The sequence below is a fragment of the Lemur catta genome, chromosome 10, assembly GCF_020740605.2.
Source record: "Lemur catta isolate mLemCat1 chromosome 10, mLemCat1.pri, whole genome shotgun sequence".
Lineage (NCBI taxonomy): Eukaryota > Metazoa > Chordata > Mammalia > Primates > Lemuridae > Lemur > Lemur catta.
Window position 1 is genome coordinate 10684500 of NC_059137.1, and position 20746 is coordinate 10705245.

The 20746-nt window shown below is 54.3% G+C and overlaps 1 protein-coding gene across 1 annotated transcript; it reads right to left on the reverse strand.

Annotated features, from left to right (window-relative positions):
• Window positions 1–1255: 1255 nt before the first annotated feature.
• Window positions 1256–20182, reverse strand: LHX2 (LIM homeobox 2). Its single transcript, XM_045563070.1, has 5 exons — window positions 19341–20182; window positions 17652–17854; window positions 16323–16726; window positions 10818–11023; window positions 1256–2141 (listed from the first exon to the last, which is right to left on the reverse strand). The coding sequence occupies exons 1-5, from the start codon at window positions 19458–19460 to the stop codon at window positions 1854–1856; spliced, it is 1221 nt and encodes a 406-aa protein (XP_045419026.1). The 5' UTR covers window positions 19461–20182; the 3' UTR covers window positions 1256–1853.
• Window positions 20183–20746: the final 564 nt, after the last annotated feature.

Genomic DNA, 20746 nt, shown 5'->3' on the forward strand with positions numbered 1-20746 from the left:
CGCTTTGGTTTTTTTTTAACATTTCAGAAAGTGAGTCAGTCCAGGCTTGAAGCACTCAGCCCATTCCTGCCCACTCCCTCCTTCCACCCTGTCCCCAACAATGGCCCAGGGAGGAGGGGGGAGAGACTTCAGTCCCGGGCTGGACTGGTCCCATGCTCAATCTTGCCTGGCTGTTTTCTCTTCAAGATGGCTGTGATTGTCCCTTATGGATTTTCAAATTGGTGGGCCCCTGGTGGGGCGGCATTTGGGTGGGTAACTGCTAGCATCCAATGAGGCTGGTAACAAGAGTGCTCTGCAGAACTCAGAGCAAGAAATGAGGGCGTCAGATGTTGAGTGCCCAGACACCACGCCTGCTTGGTGCATTCAGCGATGCCAGGGAATGCCTGGACACACACATTCCTGCTCTCTGCCTGCACAGTCTCACGTGTTACCTGGCATTCAATAAAATGCACGGAGCCCCTACTATATTCCAGGCCTTCTGCTGGACCCTTTAACACATCTTACTTTGCCCCCCACAACTGCCATATAAGGGTCATTATCTTCATTTTACAGCCGAGGAAACTGAAGCCCACAGAGGTGAAATGATGTCCCTCAGCCCACATTGCTCAACAGTAGGAATTCCAAGCTCATACAGCTTGGCTGTAAACCTGCAGCCTCTCTGGGTGTGTTTTTTCTCTGAGTTTCTGAGGTTCCCTGAAGCTTTAGTAAAGGAACTGAATGTATTTGCTTTTGCCCTCTTGGGAGATTTTTAAATTTTGTGTCATTAGGAAAACTGGAGCTTAAGCTGCCCTTTGGTGACAGCATTCATTCCTCATAGGGAAAGGCTACAGGTTTCTCAGGAGGGACTTCCTCAATGCCTGACACAGCTTCCAGCCCAGCCAGGAGCAGAAAAGACAGGTGTGAGGGCCTTTGACCTCTGTATTGCAAGCATCTAGCCGGCATTCTCATTAAATATTTGAAAGAACAAATGAATGAATGAATGAATGATCAGTACTTTGTGTACATATCTTCCACTTGACCACATATCATGCCATGTTAAGCGTATCTCTTGTCTGCCTCTGTGACCACTCTGAATTCCTTGAGAGCAGGGACAGTCTGTCTCTAGATAGCAACAACCAGTCCAAAGCCGGGCACAAAAAAGGGGCCCCACAAATATTTGATAACTAAGTGGAGACCCCAGAGTTTACCTCAGGGCTTCGATAAAACTCTTAAGTCCTGTGAATTTCACACCCAACCAAATGGCAGCAGCACCAAGTAGTTTCGATAAGTGGTTTTATTACTGGTTAGATTTTACAAATTCTGATATTCGAACAGACTTCCACCTTAAAATTCTAAAACAACAAAGCGACCGTTGGAGGGGGTTTGATTTTTCCTTTTTTTTTTTTCTTTTTTTCTTTTTAGGACTATTCAAAGTAACAAACTTTTTTTTGTTGTTTTTTGTTTTTTACATGTTTGCTCTGGTCATAAATATACAGAGAGAAAAAGAGGGAGAGAAAAAGGAACAAGTCGTCCAAAGTATGGAGATAGAACAGTATTCCTAAGGCACGTGGCAGTCTTTGAAAATACAGAAGCTCTAGCCAACTTAAATTATTTGTTGCTTTTCCTCGCTCAGTCCACAAAACTGTACAGTGACACAAATGTTGTGTTGCAGATAGATCTTCCAAGTAATTCCTCAGTCCACACCGCTGCATGAGCCTGACACGCAAGTATTTTTTTTTCCTCTGTTTCCAGGCGAGATCCTAAAATGTGGTTAGTTAGTTGCTCAAAGCCTCTATTTTAAAATACACTTGGAATTCAACTAAAGATAATTTCTTTTTTAAAGAAATCGTGGGGTGGGAGGGGGGCTCGAGTCATTAGAAAAGGTTGGTAAGAGTCGTTTGTGAGGGGCTGTGAGGCTCGTGGCCCTCCAGGTTGCCAGGCACAGAAGTTAAGACGGACGTCACAGTTGGCAGGGTGGGGCTGGTCAAGTCTGTGAGGGTGGTGGGCGTGCTGGAGGGGCTGAGCGAGGCGTTGGAGAGCTCCGAGGCCGGGCCCGACGGCGTCCCGGTCTGCAGCGCCGCGTCCGCCGACTTGTCCACGCCGGTGTTTTCCTGCCGTAAGAGGTTGCGCCTGAACTTGGCTCGGGCGTTCTGAAACCAGACCTGCAGCGGGACGACAGGGAGGGGCTGGTTAGGGCAGAGCGGGTAGAGCATTCCCGCGACGGCTTAGCTGGAGCTCTGCGGTTTCTGGGAGATGCTAAGCCGCGTTTTGCCAAGAGGGGTCCAAAACGTCAGGCTGGCAATATTTCGCTCTTAATAAAATAAAAAATTTACTTTTCCTAATAGGGGTTTCTCTTTCTGTTGGGGGGTTCCGGAGCTGAGCTGATCTCTCCAGTAGCACAGTCACCAGCCACGTGTGGCTACTGAGCACTTGAAATGGCACCAGCCCAAAATGCTGCTGCTGGTCTGCAGGTGAAAATGCACAACAGATTTGAAGGCTTAGTATGAAAAAAAGTCTCAATAATAATTTTTATATTGATTACATGTCGAAATGATGATAGTTTGGCTATATTGGGTTAAACAAAATATATTATTAAAATTAATTTTACCAGTTTCTTTTTACTTCTTCAATGTGGCTATTAGAAAATTTAAAATTTAAAATTACATGTGTGGCTCACGTTGCGTTTCCATTGAACACACTGAACACACACACCAGACAAATCTTGATGATTTTTCATCATGGTTGTTTGAGACATTCTCTCTCTCTCTCTTTTTTTTGGCAGTCACCTTTCAGCAGACAATAGATCCCACAAGTTCTTGCTGGTACAATTTTTAAAGTGTTTCATAGTCAGTAAATCTGGGAGATACAAGAATGGTATGAAGAACACATGGGAATTGGGCAGTTAGAACGAGTTACTAGGAGAAAGAAAAAGACACTGATCCTATTCCCCGCCATCAGCTGGAGAGGCCACCGGGCATCCCAGCCCACTGGGTCTCAGGGCAGAGGTGGGCAGAGTGGAAACAGCTGCCAGAGTAAAGCCAGGCCAGGGAGGTTTCACTGAGCGGATTCCCTTTCCCAGCCTGCCACATCCCCGCATCCGGTGGGGCCGGGCACAGAGTTGGAACTGAGTGTGGTGTGAAAAGAATGCCAAAGAGAGAATATGGGCTTACTTTCATTTTTTCCTTGGGCACAGACATGTACACACATCCACACCCATACCTTTGCACACATGCCTGTACACATTCAGGAGGACACACACAGAAACTCATCTAGATAGCTGCCCCCAAGTACCCCCACTTGTCTAACTGCACAAACACAGAGACCCCACTGTACCCAGAGGTCCATGAAGCACTCTGGGAGCAGCCTAGCAACCCAGGCCACGGTGGGGGGGGGCTGCACCTCCCAAAGAAAAAGGCTTGGAAGGCAGGGCCCCGTCACTTCCCTTTGCGTGCAGAAAACACCCGCCAGAAGCCTCCCCATAAAACAAAAGGCCTTGGGGAATTCTACAGATTCTGGGGTGTCCAGTTGCAGATTTCCAGATGTGCCTACATCTGCCTGTCTTCCCAGTGTCTCAGGCAGGGGTGGGAAGGGCCAACTCCTGGCCTCGCCCTCCCCTCAGGACCACCCGGCTGCAGGGGCCTGTGGCCTCAAACCCCCCTTTTTGGTGGCCTGACAATTTGGGCTCAATTAAGAGCATATCCGCAGGAGTCTTGGAATAAGGGGGGAGATACAGACTCTGTGAAGTGGGGAAACCGAGCTTCCTCCCCAGCATGCTGGATCTCCCCAGGAAGGAAGAACATTCTCCCTGGCTTTCTGCCCGAAGGAAGCCCATCACCCTTCTGAGGGTTTGCAAGTAAGTACAGTGCTTCTAAGACCACCCTCAACATGCTCTTCTTGGGGTAGGGAAGTCCTTCCCTACCCAGCCTGCAGAAATTTGCCGGGGGCAGACTGTGTCCCTGTGGCCTAGGGAATGGCTAACGGAGAAAATGGATGGAAAAGCCCCCAGAGGTCCTTAGAGAGAGGAAGTGACTTCCTCAAAGTCACATGCAGGACAGGGACAAGAAGACCCGAGCCCTGGTGCCACCCCCTTGCCACTGTTCTGGCCTATGTGCGTGTGACCCGTGAGCCCGCCTGTGTGTCTGACTCCAAGCAGTAGCCGGAGCAGGGAGTCCCGGGGGTGGTGCTTTGCTCACTGCTCATTTGCTCATCCGTCCGGGGCTCCAAGACCTCAGCAAGGGCTGGAACTGGTTAGCTGCTGGCTGTTTGCTATTTCTCAGGCGTTGCCCCTAACAGTGGGTTTGTAAACAATGACGCCATCTTCCATAATCGCCTTCTCTGCTCCACCAGATCTAAGGCACTGGGAATCTGGTGGATGAAAAATTCAACAACTTAACTAAAAGCCAGGCTGCTCTGGGGTTGCATGTTGGGCTTGTTTTTCAGTTTAAGGCAGGGCTTCACCAGAATTCTCTCCCAGGTATTTAAAAAAGTCCTCTCCTGAGAAGTTGTAGGGGGCAGGGACCCTGTCTACACTATCTTCATGGGGACATGACAGAGAATGGCAAAGATTAAGAATCAGTAATACATGTTAATAGTGACAGATAACATGTACATATCTCTTACTATATTCCAGGTACCACGCCACCCTTTAATGTGCACCATTCACAGGTTATTCCCATGATAAGCCAAGGTGACTAGGCTGGTGCTGTTATTACCCCTATTTATAGATTTAAAAACCAGAGAGGCTCAGAGAAGTGAAGTCACTTGCCAAAGGTCAAACAGAAGACAAGCTGAGATTGGAGTCCAGGACCGTTTGTCATAAAAGGTCCATACTCAGTCTGGGTGTGGCTCAAGCCACTCATCCCAGCACTTTGGGAGGCCAAGGCAGGAGGATCACTTGAGGCCAGGAGTTTGAGAGCAGCCTGGGCAACATAGCGAGACCTCATCTCTACAAAAAATTAAAAAAATTAGCCAGGCGTGGTGGCTCACTCCTATAGTCCTAGCCACTTGGAAGGCTGAGGCAGGAGGATCGCTTGAGTCCAGGAGTTCCAGGTTACAGTGAGCTATGATTGTACCACTGCACTCTAGCCTGGGCGACAGAGCAAGACCCTGTCTCTTTAACAATGACAACAAAAAGTCCATGATCTTCCTACCACGTGATCCTGAGGCAGCAGGTAAATGAATGAATAAATGAATAAATAAATGAACAATTGAGTTAATAAACAGAGAAGCACCATGGGGCAGTGGAAAGAGCCCTGGATGTAGCTTCCAGCCCTAGTTCTGCCACTGACTAGCCAAGTAACCCTGGGCTAGTCCCTTATGTCTGGGCCTGCCTTGGTTTCCCCACTTGTACAAGAGGGTTTAACTGTACCATGTGATCTCTATGGCCTCTTGGGGTTCTGACAGGCTGGGATTCTAGGGCAGCCACAAGAAACAAGGTGATAATCTGTCCCACCCATCCATCTTCTTCAACTGACAGCCCTCCCTCTCTCTTTTCCTGCCCCAAGCTCTCTGGAGTTGTTTGTCTGGGACAACCAGTCCAAGTTCAGGCATAGACTCATCAGGATACATTTAATGCCAGGCCAGGAGTGCCTCAGCCTGGCGCACAGTGGATCCCCAGTGAGTCCTGGGCAGATGAAGAAGCACGCGGTTTCTTGCTCCCTGCTCGGGCACTAACGGATCCTGCAAGCTGTGTTTGGCCCCACAAACCTCCTTCCCCACAATTCTTTCATCGAGAAGACCAGAAGGGCCAATGGGAAACCCACTTTGCCCCAGAAAATCCTCTCCTGGGACACTAAGGACACTGGACAGAAGGTGAAAGCTTCATGCCCACAGATGTCCATCATGGCATTTTTTATAACATGAAATTAATGGCTTCATCCAAAGTGTTCAACAAAATGGGGCAAGTGGAAGTCATGACCCACAGTCATGACTCCACGAAGCCACAGGGGAAACATCTTATGATGACTTATATGAAAAAAGGACCAAAAAACTATGTCCTCTGGTATTACAACTTCATAAAGAAAGTAATAGTGACAATTGTCACTCACTAGGTGCCAAGCATTTTCTAAGCAAAGTTGTAAACATTTTATGCGTTAACTCCTTTAGTCCTTATAAGAACCCTATGAAGTAGACACTAATATTATTGCCGGTGGAGACTGAGGCACAGCCAATAAGAGGCGGATTTGACAGGTGCTGTGATCTCCAAGAGAAAGACATAGTTACTCTTTAGCATTTCCTAAACTTATTTGGTCCTGGAATCATTTAAAAAATATTTTTATTATGAAGTATTTCAAACATACAGAAAAACAAAGAGATGAATCTTATCGCCATTTCAAGTATTTATACCACGACTTGTTGCACATGCCCTCTAGTTGGCATGTTCCAGCGGGGTCTTGTTCACTGTCCTGTTCCCCACCGAATCCTCAGGGCCTCAGCCCTGCCTGGCACATGGCAGGTCAGTATATTTGTCCCAGAGGTGAGTGGCCAGAAGAAAGCTAGAGTTCTCCTGCTCCTGAATTCGCATGTAGGCTAATGACAACTAACTAGTCACCTAAAGAATGTTTATAAAACTGTTGGTGGTTAAAATGTATTTTCTTACAAAGTCACACCAGGAACCCCTAAGGGGAACTTCATCCACCCAAATCAGCCAGCTCATCACCCCCTTCCCCACGTCCAGAATCTTACTATTCTGCCTTCCTGGCCCTTCCACAGGAAGGAAGAGGGAACTCTGAGAGGCATCTATGTGCTGAGCAATGATCTCCACACCTTTGCAAGGCTTAAAGTCTTAATAGACCTCTGTCCGAGGGGCCACTGTCTCCCAGTCACCTTGCCCACCGATGGAGAGTGAGTATTGTGGTTACCATGCTGCTGACAATGATGAATTTGAGCACCTTTTAGGCAATGAGAGCTGTCCCACAGGCTTTGCTTTCCTATCAAGACATGGCATCCCTGCTACATCTTCCCTCCTCGCCCACTGCACTGCTGCATTCTGCCACTGGATCCAAGCAGGAGAAATCACAATCCCTACGTTGTGTGACAGTGGAAAGAACTTTGGAATCAGACCAATCTGGGCTTGACTCCTGGCTTTATCACTTACTAGCTGTGAGACTCAGGGCAAGGGTCCTAGACTCTCGGAACCTCAGTTTCCTCATCTGCAAAATGAAGATAGTCACATTTGTAACATGTGTGCAAAAGAGGTTGGTAGACTGAACTGTGCTCTGAAAATACATGCGTGAGATTACCATGCATTGAGTCCCTAATATATACTTTGTACGTTATACTTTGTGCCATCTCATTTAACCCTTGAAACTACCCAGTAAAGGTATCATCATTCTCATTTTATAGCTGAGGCTACTAAGGCTCACACAGATTAAGTCACTTACTCCAGGATCGCTCAGTGAGTAAAGGGGAGAGCTGAGTTTGGACTTCGCATTAGCTGACTTCAAATTCCAGTAGAGACGCTGCATGCCAGGCCTCCCATGTTAGTGGTGCTCATGCATTACAGATTCAGCAATAGCCTAGAACACCCCCCATACACATGCATGCACACATACCCCCTACATCACCCACCTCTGGGAACACAGCTCAACCTCAACCCTGCCCTGCCATGTAGCCTCTCTGAAGGGTTGAGGCGGGCCACAAATTTGCGGGGAGAACAGGGGGCACCCAAGGCCTAGCCCCATTAAGCTGGTGTAGACAAGTGATGAGGGACTGTTTAATGGACACCTGCTGTGTACCAGCAGGCACCATGGCTATTATTATCCCCATTTCACAGATAAAAAAAAAATCAGAGTCAGAGAGGAGAAATTAAAGCATCCAAATCACCCTGTTAGTAAGTCAGAGAGGATTAGAACCAGTCTGTTACCTTCCAAAGCCATACCACCAGCTACCTTGCCCAACATGCTCCCATCCCACGTACCACAGAATGTCCCATCAGCAGTCAGGGCACCTGGAAGGAAGCCCTACCCTACCAATGCCTGGTTTCCACAACTGAAGCAAATCACTTCATCTTACTAGGTCTTAAGCTTCTCATCTGTAAAATGGGCAGGAGAATATTATGGTAATGAAGATGAGTGGCTGGAAAGATAGTGCTTTGTAAACTGCTACATAATCCTGTGTAGTTGTGCTGTTGGGGAACATCAAGGATTTGTGTAGGAGATCTGGAGGTCTGGGAATAAGGGAGAACAGTGTTAAGGAATGCCCCACCCCCAACATACAGACCCTAAATGACACTCACACTCAGAAACAGTCAATGCTGGGTTGGCTCAGAGAAGAAAGATCAGACAGGCCTGGATTTAGATCCAGCTCTGCAACTTCCTAACAACGTGTGACTTTGGGCAAGTGGCAATCATGTGGGCCTCTCTGCTCTCATCTGGGTAGTGGTGGGGTGGGGGGAGAAGAGAGATTGCGATGCCTAGCACACAGGGTGGATGGTCCCTCCTTTGGGCTCCCTCAGTTCCTCCCCTGACTGATCACACTCTGGGGAATCTGCCTGTGTGTAGATCTGCCTCCATGCCTAATAGGTGAATTTCTTCCGGGCCAGGACTGTGGTTCGTTCAGCTCTAGGCCCCCAGGGCCTGGTGCCAATAGATATTTAGTCAGATGAAAGAATAAAGGATAACTATCCTAGAAATCCTATTTGCTCCTAAGTTAGGGAACCAAGCCTCTTGCCTAACCAAAGCCAGCAGAGGCTGGCACCTCACTCAAGAGTCACACTCAACTCTGGATACTTACTCTATTTCATCAAATCTGAATACCTGCGGGAGGCATGCTCCCTAATGGTGCCCTTTCTACAGATGAGAAATCTACAGCTCAGAGATGGTAACCAATTTGCCCAAGATGCACAGCCAGGGAAGCCCAGGTCTTCCTGAACCCAGCTCTACCCAGCTTCATGCCCTTGCCAGCTCCCTGGCATCGATTCACAGAACACCCTCACCACCCGGATTCCATAGGTCATCTGGGGACGGGGAGGGAGGAAGTATCCCACTAACCAGAGAAAAGGCAGGGACCCCGAGTCCTCAGTCCGAACTCACCCAGGGCTGAAGGGAGGGGCGCCAAGGAGGATGCCCAACCTAACGCCAAGAAGGTAAAGTCTGAAGGAAACAGACGTGGGGGACCCGAGACCCAGACACGCAGACGGACGCAGCACGTCCCCCAACCCCGAGGGAGCCCAGGCCCCACGGACCGGGAGCTGGCGCCCGAGCGGAGGGCGGGCCCAGAGAGGCGCATCGGCGTCCCATTGGCCGGCCCTCCCCTCGTCGGCTACGTCACCCGCCTCGGAGGGAGCTGCCAGTTCCGCCAGCCACGGGTCTGCTGCCTGCGGCACCAAGACTGCTGGGGGCTCGGACTCCCAGCTCCCCGGGTATCTGCGGATGCGCCCCCATCGCAGTCCTAACCCGCCCCACAACAGGCCTTTAACAAAAATGTTCCTGACAGACTCACAGGAACTTTCTTAGGGCGGCTACGCAGCTCTCTGTCACGGTCACCCCCTCGATGTCACCTCCCAGCTTTCAATTCCTGAGACCTGGGGCTGCAGGGTGGGTCGGGCTGGCCTAGACTCAAATCCCAGCGCCTCCCCTTCTGCGGTGAGACCGTGTCAGGTCCCTTCATCCCTTGGTTTTCATACCTAAAAATGTGCACTGCTATCACTATGAACACCCGTCCTGAAGAACAAATTGGTTAAACTTGCTATAAAGGGAGGTATTCTCCTGCCTTGTCTTTGTCTGGATGGGGAAACTGAGGTCCAGTAAATAGAATAATCATTCATACTAGTTAATGCCAGCTAATTAAGCTAGTTTAATGTTATCATTAGCTACCATCCACTGAGCTGCTACGTGTCCAACACTGCCCTAGACACTTACACCATCTCAGTGGCTCCTCCAGTAGCCCTGTGGCATAGGTAATTTCTTGTGTCCATTTCGTGTATGAGGAAACTAAGGCTCCAAAGAGTTAATTGACTTGCACAGGACCATGAAATGTGAAAGAGGAGGAGCTGAAGGTTTGAGAATTTTTGGCCCAAGGCTCTGCCACAAGTTTGGGTCATGCAACAGCCTGGGACATCCCCCAGACTAGGGTTCTTAACATCATTGGGGTCATGGAAATCTGGTAAAAGTTCTGGATCCTATCAAGAAAGTGCCCTTACACACAAGTGCAATTCCACTCGGTTTCACAGGCATCCAGCCACTTCCCCCCGCGGCCCCGGGGCACACCCATCAAGCAGCCAAGTAATCTGCCCACATACCCCACCACCACCAAACCTTGCTTCTGGGAGACCAGATAAATCTAGAGAGATGGCGAGACAGAAAGGGAGAGAGAGAGAGAGAGAGAGAGAGAGAGAGAGAGAGAGAGAGAGAGAGAGAGAGAGAGGAGTGAGACACAGGCAGATGGAAAGAAGAGAGACTAGAATGAGGGAGTGAGGCAGGAGCTAACACCGGGCACCTGGGATGCAGGTCCTGAGAGGAGAGGTGAAGGGGGAGGGGCCTCTAGATTTATCTGAAATGTTTGAACTTTTACAACATCAACATATTTGAGGGTCTCTTTTGTAATAAAAGTAACTAAGAATCGTTTACAAGAAAGAAAAGAAATTGAGTATGGAGACAAAGAGGACAGAGGGACCACAGAAAAACTGAGAGGCAAAAATTGAAAGAGAAGTCGTAAAGTTAGGGAAAAAAGATTGAAGTGCAGATGGAGACAGACTGAAGAGAGGGGGAAGAATGATAAGCAAAGAGAAAGGCAGACACAGGGGGAAGGTCCTTGCAAGGTCCACCGCCAGCCGTGTAAAGTTCTGCCCCAGCCCCTGGCGGAGGCAGCTGCTACCCCCCGCCCCGCCCCCGGCTGACCTGGAGGACCCTCTTGGTGAGGCCCGTCTTTTGCGCGAGCTGCTTCAAGTCCTTGGCGTCGGGGTTGTGGTTAATGGCAAAGTAAGACTTCATGGTCCGAAGCTGGTGGTGCTTGAAGGAGGTGCGCATGCGCTTCGTCTTCTGGCTGCTCGGGTATGGCTGGTCACGGTCCAGGTGCTCTGCGTCGTTCTCGTTGCAGCTCAGCGCTGGGGAGGAGACGCAGAGGTGGCAGGTGAACTTCCCGCCCCGCCCCCCCATGCCAAGTCCACACCTACCCCAGCGGCCGCTGCCAAACGTTTCTGTCCTTAACCACAACCACGCTGCATGCAGGCACCACGCGGAAATGCGAGCATTATCCCCTTGTTATAGATGGAGAAACTGAGGCTGGGAGAGAGTGACCTGCCCAGGATCACTCAGCTAGGGATTGCAGGATTCAAACCCAGCTCTGGGAGAATCCGAAAACCATTCTGAGCCATCATGTTACAATTGAGATGTTGAAACTGAGGCTCAGGAAGGGGAGTTGACTGCCACACAGCAGCACAGGTCTCTGGGCCAGCGCTCTCCCTGTTTCCCAAGGCACTCTAAGGAGCAGTGTCTGGGACTGGCACCTAGAAGTTGCTGACTGACAGACTCACTTTCATTTCATCCTCATCAGTTCCCACACCCAAAAGTACTCCACGACCCTTGTGCCTCTGGCACTGGGTGGAAGATCCAAAATTGCATTTGTAGCTTAATCAATCCCCACCACTGCCCTGTGAGGTGGTTGTTTCCCAATTTTACAAACGGAGTAAATGAGGCTCAGGCAAGTTAAGTAGTTTGCTGCAGTCTCACAGAGAGTGGCAGAGTTCTAACTGCAAAGGGAAGGAAGTTGGAGGAAGAAATTAACATGTAGTAGACACCTATGGCATGTCTTTGGCTTTACATATGTCACTGTACATTACCATGACAGGTGGCTACTATTGTTCCTATTTTAGAGGTGCAGAACACTAAGGGAAATGAAACCACTTGCATACTGCCACACCTCAGGTAACCGGCTGAGCCCACTTTCAACACTGAAGCCCACCCTGTTTCCTTCCACTATACCACAAAGGGAGAAGGGAGCCTGTCCCCATCCAGAAGGGTCCTCGCTGAGGCCTAGCTGCCAATACCTGGATGGCATCAGGGTTGGAAGATACCGGTGAAAACCTCAGGCCTCAAAAAGTTGCTCAGCAACCTTGCAGCTGAGGAGGATGGAGCCATCCCACACTTAAGGTCTTGCCTTCGGGAAAGCCTCTTAGGAGATGCAAATTCAGTCCCCATAAAACAGGGACTTGGGAAAATATCTTACATCCTATCACATACTCATAATAGAGTTGCCAGATTTAGCAAATAAAAATACAGGTTGCCAGTTAAACATGAATTTCAGATAAACAAACAAATTTTTAGTATTTGGACACACCTATACTAAAAATTTATTTGTTGTTTATCTAAAATTCAAATACTACATAGGATACATCTATACTAAAAATTGTTGTTTATCTAAAATTCAAATATTACATGAAATACATTTACACTAAAAAATATTCATTGTCTATCTAAAATTTAAATATTGCATGGGCTACACTTATACTAACAATTTCTTCATTATTTACCTGAAATTCAAATTTAACTGGGTGTCTGCATTTTATCTGGCAACCCAACCTCCGAAGTACTCTTGTTCTCAGGGTAACTCACCCTCCCTGCACCCAGGCAGAGAATAGCCCCTTGCAGAAAGAATTTGCAAGATACAAGTCTTGCCCTTAACCTTGGAACTATTAGCTAGGGGCTACACCTCCTAAAGGCCCCTTTCCCCAACATCCACCCCACCGCCACATTCCCACAGAGAGCACCTACAGTGAAGAACAGGGGTCCAGCAATTTAAAGGGGATCAGAGGATGACTCTGAGCCCAATCCACGGGAATTGGCACTGAACCCGCCGGAGGTGAGCAACCCTCTTCTTTCGCCCAGTCCCCAGCTCCACTGGGGGTGGAGCAGGCCTCCCCACGGGGGATCTCTGGGCCCATCCCTCCACCTAGCCCCGGTCTGGGCCTGGCTGCTGTTAATGAGCTCCGTGGGGACCCCAGCGCCCCTGTGGGCCCAAGGGACCTGACCTGAGTGCCGCCTAGGTGGGGGGAGGCGGTGCAGGGGAGAGAGACAGAAAGGGCAGAGAAAGGAGAAAAAAAGGTAGAAAGACCAGAGAATGGAGGGAGAGAAAAGGAAGGGGGTAGAGAGGGAAGATGGACAGAGCCAGGAGAAAAGAGACGAGAGACTGAGGAAAAGAAAGCGAAGGAGACTGGGAGGAGGGGAGAGACAGCTACAAAGACAGAAAGAAATAAGGAGAGACAGTGAGAGCCAAGGGGAAAGCCCGGAAATAGGGGGAAAATGTGGGGTAGAGGGTCCGGGTGACAGAACTGAACCCCGGGGCTCGGGGAGCCCGGGTCCCTGCTGGGGAGGCCTTTCCCGGGGAGTAGAGAAAGGCGGACAGGAGAGAAGAGGCTGGAGGGAAGGGAAGGAGCCTGCCCAAGGTAGCGGGGCCGAGGCCGGCCTGAGGCGGGGGCAGGAGGCCCCAGGGCTGGGGGGTGGGGAGCGAGGGCGGCGGGGGAGGAGGCCGCTGGGCCGGGGTTTGGCCAGTGCCCCGGACCCCCTCGCTCCCGCCCCCAGTGCCCGGCCCGGGCCGGGTCGAGATTCCCCAGGATCGGATCCGGGGAGGAGCGAGGGGCCGAGGGGAGGGGGAGGACCCGGGCTTTCTCTCTCCTTTTTTTTTTTTTTTCCTCTCAATTAGGCCGATTCAATGGAGCTAAAGAGCTCGTAAAATCATGAATAATTTACTCGTGATCTGTTATTAACCCATCGGGTTTCGAGCTCTTGTCGCTGGGACTGAACCTGTAATCAAATCTGACTTCGCCTCATTTTACTAAAGACGAGATTGTAGGTTCAATTGTCTAAATAATGGATTGGAATCAAATCAGTAATTACGCCGCCAGGCACACACACACAAAAAGCAGGGGCTGGGGGAGGCCCGGGCGTCCGGCCGGTCCGCGCGGGACTCCAGCGGCCGCGGCGCGCAAACCCCGGCGCAAAGTGCGCGGCCCGGGCCCCTCGCGGCCTCCCGCCGCCGTCGCGGAGCCCCCAGCCCGCCGGCAGCGCCGCTCGGGGTGGGGGGAGGCTTCAGTTCCGCCTCCGGGCCGGAGCCGGGGCCGCGCGCTCAGACCAGAGGGGCTGCGAGAGCAGGGCCGCTGCGCCCCCGCCCCGGAAGGACTTTCCGACCCTGCGGCCCGCGGCCCCGCTGCGCTTCTCCAAGCCAGGGGCTGGGCGCACCGACGGCGCCGCCTCCCCACTCTGCCCCCAGCTCACCGCCCATTAATAAGGTGCCGCCGCTCCTCGGCCGGACAGTCCCCAGGGCTAGGGGCTTTGCAAGGGGTCGGGTTGGCTGGGCCCCTGGATGTGGGACACTTCCACAAACAAGCTCGTGTCCTCACAGTCGGAAACAGGCATGCACACGCACACAGACACTCGCCCGCACACACCGCCCACGGTCGCACCCTCCACGCTCCCGCTTTCCAGTCCCAGCTGTCCCACACTGCGGCCATCTCTCTCGCCAGTGCTGGTGGGGAGGGAGGGACGGAGGCCTCAAGTGTGAAGCCTCGGCTGGGCCGGGAGAGAGGCCGGGGAGGCTCCCTCTTTTCCTAGTCCCAGGAGCACCGAGAGAGCGAGCCGCACAGCCACCGCCGGCGCAACGAACGCCGGTTCTTCCCGGACTGGGAGCCCCGGCCAAGGCCGGAGACGCGCGCACCGGAACGGAGAAACAGGGAGGCAGATACGAGACAGTGAGAAAGGGGATCCGAGAGAACAGAAAGGAGAAAAAGAAAAGAGAGGGACCAAAGAGAAAATGAGATGGCTGAGTGGGGGGTGTCTTGTAGAAGTGCCAGCTCCCGTGAAACTCAGCTCCAGCCGCATCTGGCTGCGGAAGGCAGCAGCTGAGCAGTAAAAAGCAAACAAATCTCCGCACCTTCTACCCTCTTTTTGCACAATTCCAAGCCTGGCCCAGAACGTGGGTGCTCAGGAAAACATAATACCGCTCCCCAACCACCAGGTGCCCTGGAGCCGAGTCTTGTAGGCTGCTTCTAGTAGGAAGCGACCCTATTTGATAAATAGACGCGGTTTGGTTTGAGGGGACACGGCCTGGGCTCGGTTTAGTCTTTATTTCCCGGTGGTGGGAGATCAGCAATGGAAGTTCCAGAGAGCGGCATCTGTGGTAGTGCCTTCAACAAATTTTAAATCCGCTGCCACAGACCGGCCTATGGCCACTTCGCCGTTTATCAAACTGGGAGCTGCATTTTCCTCCCAGCTCTGCACACACAGACACACGCCCCACGATCCCCTACCAAGCAATTTCGTTGGAGCGAACAGGGGGCCCATCCATCCTCCCCCCTCATTGTCCTCCCTAGCCAGCTCCCACTCTTTAAGATCAAAACAATTGTGACTTCTTTCCCACAGCCACACTCTCTGCACAGTCTTGGGTTTGTTTTAGTTTTGTTTTTTTCCCCCACTTGTGCATTAGACTAAGGGGAAAAGGAGGAAGAAAACAAAATCTCCGAATCCGATTCTGTTGCAAACGAAAGAAAAAAAATAATTTCAAATAAACTCTAGTTCAGAAGCTCAGAGAGTCATAAACCTTTCCGGGCCATGCAGACTTTGGGCAGATGTTGATGGTTCAATTTGCCTCAGAACCTCTGCAGCTGTCCTGAGCGGGAAGGGACGCGGGAGGGGGCAGAGCTCCTCCCGGAACGGCTAGGGGTTCAAAGATGCCGGAAGTGCGAAACGAGCCCCCACCCCACCCCGGCGAGACGCCAGGCCTGCTCCGGACTCATCCCCTGGCATCGGCTTCCGAAGGTCGTCGCCCTCACCCCGGGAATTCCGAGGAAGGAGCCCTGGAAAACCAAGACCCGGCCTTGAAGGACGATCGGGCCGCGCACGAGGACCCGCATCCTTTGCTCAGAAAAGGCTCCGGAGCCCAAGTTTCCCAAGCCTGCCGCCCTTGGCGCCCCAGCCCTTTCTCTGGGGACCCTCGCCGCCCTGCCTTGCTCCTCCGCCGTTCCAGCTACCCGCCCTCAGCCATGCCACCCCAAAGACTGTTTGGTGTTGGCGCCGCCTTCATTTCTCTATTCCTGCACTTTCTGCCCAGCAAAGCAGAGGAAAAGGCCCAAACCAAAAAGCCGCCTCCGAAAAACAATTTCTCAGCGACAAGGCCCAGCCCCAGGGCAGCAAGGGGACTAATGTAGCTTCTCGCCCCGCTGCAGCCGAGGGCGGGCGCCCAGGGAGCTAATGCCCCTTCTTCCAGGCTGTCTGCTGCTTAGGGCCGGGGAAGCTGAGGCCCAGAGTACCTCCTATATGCCCAGTTCACGGGGATTCACTCCAGCTCCCGGCGGTCGATGCCCCGCGCTTTCCCCCAACCCGACGGGGGCGCTCGGTGCGCCTTGCACTCACCAGCGTTGTAGGCCGCCAGATCCGCCCCGGGGCCCGGGCTCTTGCGCTTCCTAGGCCGCCCCTTCTGCACAGTGCCCACGCCATTGTAGTAGGGAAGACCCAGCGGGTTAGCCCCCGCTGCGCCCAGCCCCGCGCTCTTGGCCGCCGCGGCTGCCGCCGCCGCCGCCGCCACATCGGCGTGGTTGAAGTGCGCGGGGTACTCCCCCTGCAGCAGCGCCTCGAAGTGCAAGCGGCAGTAGACCAGGCTGTCCTTCATGCCGAAGTGGTCGCCGGTGGTCAGCATCTTGTTACATGTGGTGCACGTGAAGCAGTTGAGGTGATAAACCAAGTCCCGAGCGCGCATCACCATCTCCGAGGCCGAGATGCCCAGGTGGCAGCGGGCGCAGCGCTGCACAGAGAACCGCCTGTGGAGACCATGGAGGGAGGGGCTGTGGGGACACACAGTTGGGTACCCCCCAAATTCCTCCTCCAGGTGCCGCTGCTGCCGCTGGGGGCAATCCCCTCCTCAAGGACAACCTGGCCTTCATTTGGAGGATGAGGAGAGTGGGATCTAGATTTTGACACAGGCCTGGTCCTACCCTGAAATACAGCTTCCCTTAACCATTTTCATGCCTACAAAGGCTTCTACTTAACCCAGAGCCTGAGCAAACCGTAGGAAAGCCTTTGGAGGAGGAGAAAGAGAAACTTACCACTTAGTCCTTCCTCCACCTTTACCCCTGCCCTCCAAACCAGGCCTGGGAATCCCACACTCTTTTGTAATTTGGAAGAAACAGAGAGACAGGGAAAGAGAGCAAAAGACATAGAGAGAGAGAGAATATAAACAAATCCTAAAATCTAACCCTAAACCTGGAGAGAAGGAGAAACAGGGAACTTGGAGCCTGCTAGTGATTCCGGTTCTTTAATCCTGGCCAGCTTTCACTCCCATCTCCCCAAAGACCCGGAAATGCACCCACTCCCCCAGCTCTCCCTCCTGCTTTGCTCCACACCAGCCTAGGCTGCCTGAGTTTGGGGGTGCCTATTTCTATCCCCTCTGATTGACCCAAGAAACTTCAGAGCGAGGGGTGCAAGGATTCCAACCCAAGCTTATGGTCTAAGCTTAGAGGGGCAGGCAGCTTCTAATTTTCTGGGTCCCCACTTTCGCAGACCTTTCCAAGAGCTGCCCAAATTGCTGCTTCAAAAGGTTGTCACCCAATTCACACTGGCTTGGAGAATGGGGGTCCTAAGTAGTGAAACTTCTCCTGGGACTACAAGGGAGGAGAGGGGCAAGATTGTGCCTGAGAATCCCCGGGAGGGTCCTGAGGGGCAGTGGGTCCCTGAGTGGGGGGCTACCTGTAGTAGTCTTCCTTGCAGTAGATGCTGCCGTCCTTGCTGAAACAGGTGAGCTCCGACTCCAGGTTGAGCTTGCACTCGCAGCACTTGAGGCAGCGCATGTGCCACTGCTTGTCCACCGCCAGCAGGTAGTAGCGGTCCGAGATCTTGCCCCCGCAGCCGGCGCACAGCGCGGCACGGTCACTGCTGATGGACGGCATGGTCTGGGAAGGGAGGGAGGCGGAAGACGGCAGCAACTGCGTCAGCCTGAGGCCCCGCCACCGCTGAGAAACCGGCAACTGACGCTCCCTCCGTGGACCCCGCTGGCCCCGAAGGCGGAGGGGGCTGCCAGGGCATGCGACAAGCTTCCCCCACCCCAAAGGCCCACTTCCATTTCCGGAAGTGGGAGACTCAGAACCCAGGCCTCCCTGCCCTAGCCGCGGAGCCCAGGCTGGGCTCCTGGCCTGGATGGCTCTCCCGCCTTACTTCTTCCCCTTCCTGTCTCCCCTGCCCTTTCCCCCAAAATGCTCGGGCTATGTTTAGGGGCTGGGACAGCAATTCTAGTCAAGCCCTCTAAGAGCTTTCCCCAAACTGTTTCTTAAAGGAGCCACCCGGCTGGGCCTCGGAAGGGGGCAAGGTGACCATCGAAAGTCACCCTGCACACAGACTCCTCTTCCGAGAGGCAGCAGAGTTCCTGGCCCCCAGCTCCAGCGATCTCTGGATCCTTAGGCCAAAGGTTTAGGCCAGGACAGGTCGCGCAACTTCTGGCTCATCTGCCACACTGGCTGGGGCCCTCTCGGGTCCTGGGAGATTGTGAATGGGGTACAGGGGCACCCTCAATGTCTCTGGGTGCAGGACAGGTCCAACCCAAATCCTCCCCTAACCAAACCGACGAGTTGAGAAGGTTTAAGCGAGGAAAAAGGGCTTGGAGGCCGGGAGGCCACTGGGGCTGCCGCTCTTGCTCTCGGAGCAGAGAAGCTTAGCCCGCACTTCCCACCGCCTGGGCCTCCAAAGGTCACTTCTGCGCCCGCTGTTTGGGCAGCGTCTGCTCGTCCGGCCCCGGGGGAGGTCTGAGGCCAGAAGCTGCCTATTTGGGGCTGGGCCGGCGGAGCCAGGTGTTGAGAGCCGAATGCAGTCTCCTTCCGCGAGAGCCAGGCCGGAGGCTGAACTCTGAGCCCTGGCCTGGCCAAGTCGGGCCGGCCGAGAGACTGGGGGCAATCAACGAAAAGTGCTGGCCCGGAAGACTTCGGCTCCTAAAACAGCGCTAGGGAGGGATCTCCGCTGGCCGGGAGGCTGGGAGCGGCCCAAGGCCGCTGGAGCCCCAGCGCTCCCGCCTGGTTCACCCTTCTCGGGCGCTGCGGGCGGCGCCGGCTGTAGCCAAAGCCGAGCGCTGGAGCAGAGCGCGGGGCTGTCGACCCAAGCGCCGGGCGAGGTAAAAAGAGAGCCGCCCCGGGCCCCGGGTGGGACTTCACTTCCACTTCGAGAGACACGCTCTCCTCTACCCTTGGAGTTCAACCTTGTTTCCCTTCTCCGCCCCAGCAGCCGGGTTTCCCCGAGCCGGGAGCTACGGGCCTTGCATCCTATCCGAGGATCCCTAGCGCCCAGTCCCGTGCGGCACGAAGGACGCTCCCCAAACTTCGGGGAGAGGAGGCGCTGACTGGCCCGGCCCGGCCCCAGCTCTCAGCTCCCACCACACAGCCGCGCGCCTACCGTCTCCGTGTCGCCGCGGTCGATGGCTGAGCTGATGGCGGGAGCCTCGCTCTTGGCCCTGCGGTCCATCTCGTCGATGACCCCGTGCACCTCGGGGCCCGACAGACTGTGGAACAGCATCGCGGCGGGACCGGCGGGGCCGGGGGCGCGGCTCCTCCGAGGGAGGGCTTGCCCCCCGCCTCAGCTGCCTGGCGCTCACGGCGCTAACGGGCCCGGTGCATCGCCACCGCGGCCCCGGCCCCGCCCGAGCTCGGCTGCGCCCCCAGGCCCGGGCGCCCGCGGGCCAGGACGCCTCCCGCCGAGGCGCGGGGGCAGCTACATCGCGGGACGCCTGGACGACGGCGCCAAAGCCAGGGTCACAAGGGCACGGGGCAGGGGGGCAGCGGGAGACGAGGGCAGAGGTCGGCGCCCGCCGCGGGCGCTTTCACGCCGCGGGCATCGCCTTCCCGGCTTCGGCGCCCGGGGCGCAAAGCAGGGGTGCAAACTCTGCCCGAGGCGGCTACGGCTGCAGTCGGGGTTCGCTCAGGAGCAGCTAGGTGCCCGCGGCGGCCCAGCTGCCTAGACTCCTCCCCTCCCTGAGGTGCGCCCCCAGCCCAAGGCGACCCTCTTGGGCGCTGAGTCGGCGACTGGAGTAGGGGTATCTCCGAAGCCAGCGAGCCGAGCCGAGCCACCAGGAGAATTGAAGAGGAGGAGGAGGAGGAAGAGCAGGAGGAGGCGGAGGAGGACGTGGAGGAGGAGAAAAAGGAGGAGGAGCAGAGTGGGAGGAGGAGCCGCCGACCGCGGGCCCAGCCGCGCGCAATGCTCTCCAAGCGCGCGCCGAGCCCAGCCCCGGCTCTGCAGTCCGCGCCAGCGCAAGCCTCCGCGCCTTTTCTACAGCCGCGCCTGACATCACGTCCTGCCGCCGCGCCATTGGCCGCCCGGCGCCCCGGGCCCTGGCAGCGCGTGCTCCGGGAAGGCGGGAGACCCGAGAGGGAGGGGAGGCAAGAGGAGGAGAGCAGAGACAAGACGGTGGGAGCTGGTGGGCGAGGCTGGAGGGAGGAGGCAAGCGGGAGGGAGGAGGGAGAGCGCGGGGTTTGGAGTTTTTAAGCTACGAACAGTTTCCTTAGATTTCTTCGGAAAATTAAACCCTCTCTCCCGCCATCTCCATCCTAAGAAGGCGCAGCCAGAGGATGCACGAGGAGGTCTCACCGCGGTCTCCCCTTGGCCTGAAGCCGCGGCCTCTGGCACCCGCTGGGGAGGCCCGGGAAGGCAGGCCTGGGGCAGAGTTGCAAGAGCTTTGGGCCACTTCCCGTTGAGCTCCGCCTTCACCCGGGCTCTGCACCGCGGGCTGTGGGCGGCCGTGCAGGCCTCCTGGGGACCCGGCTGAGGCCGAAAGGCGAGACTGGCCAGAGCTGTGACTGCCGGGG

What these genes read in the sequence shown, in the direction of transcription:
- LHX2 (XM_045563070.1), bottom strand. Translation starts at nt 19,460, where the DNA reads ATGCTGTTCCACAGTCTGTCGGGCCCCGAGGTGCACGGGGTCATCGAC. An exon ending in ACCGCGGCGACACGGAGACG is followed by an intron (nt 17,855 to 19,340) that starts GTAGGCGCGCGG and finishes CTCCCTTCCCAG; the next exon opens with ACCATGCCGTCCATCAGCAG. An exon ending in TCTGGCGGCCTACAACGCTG is followed by an intron (nt 11,024 to 16,322) that starts GTGAGTGCAAGG and finishes TCTCCTCCCCAG; the next exon opens with CGCTGAGCTGCAACGAGAAC.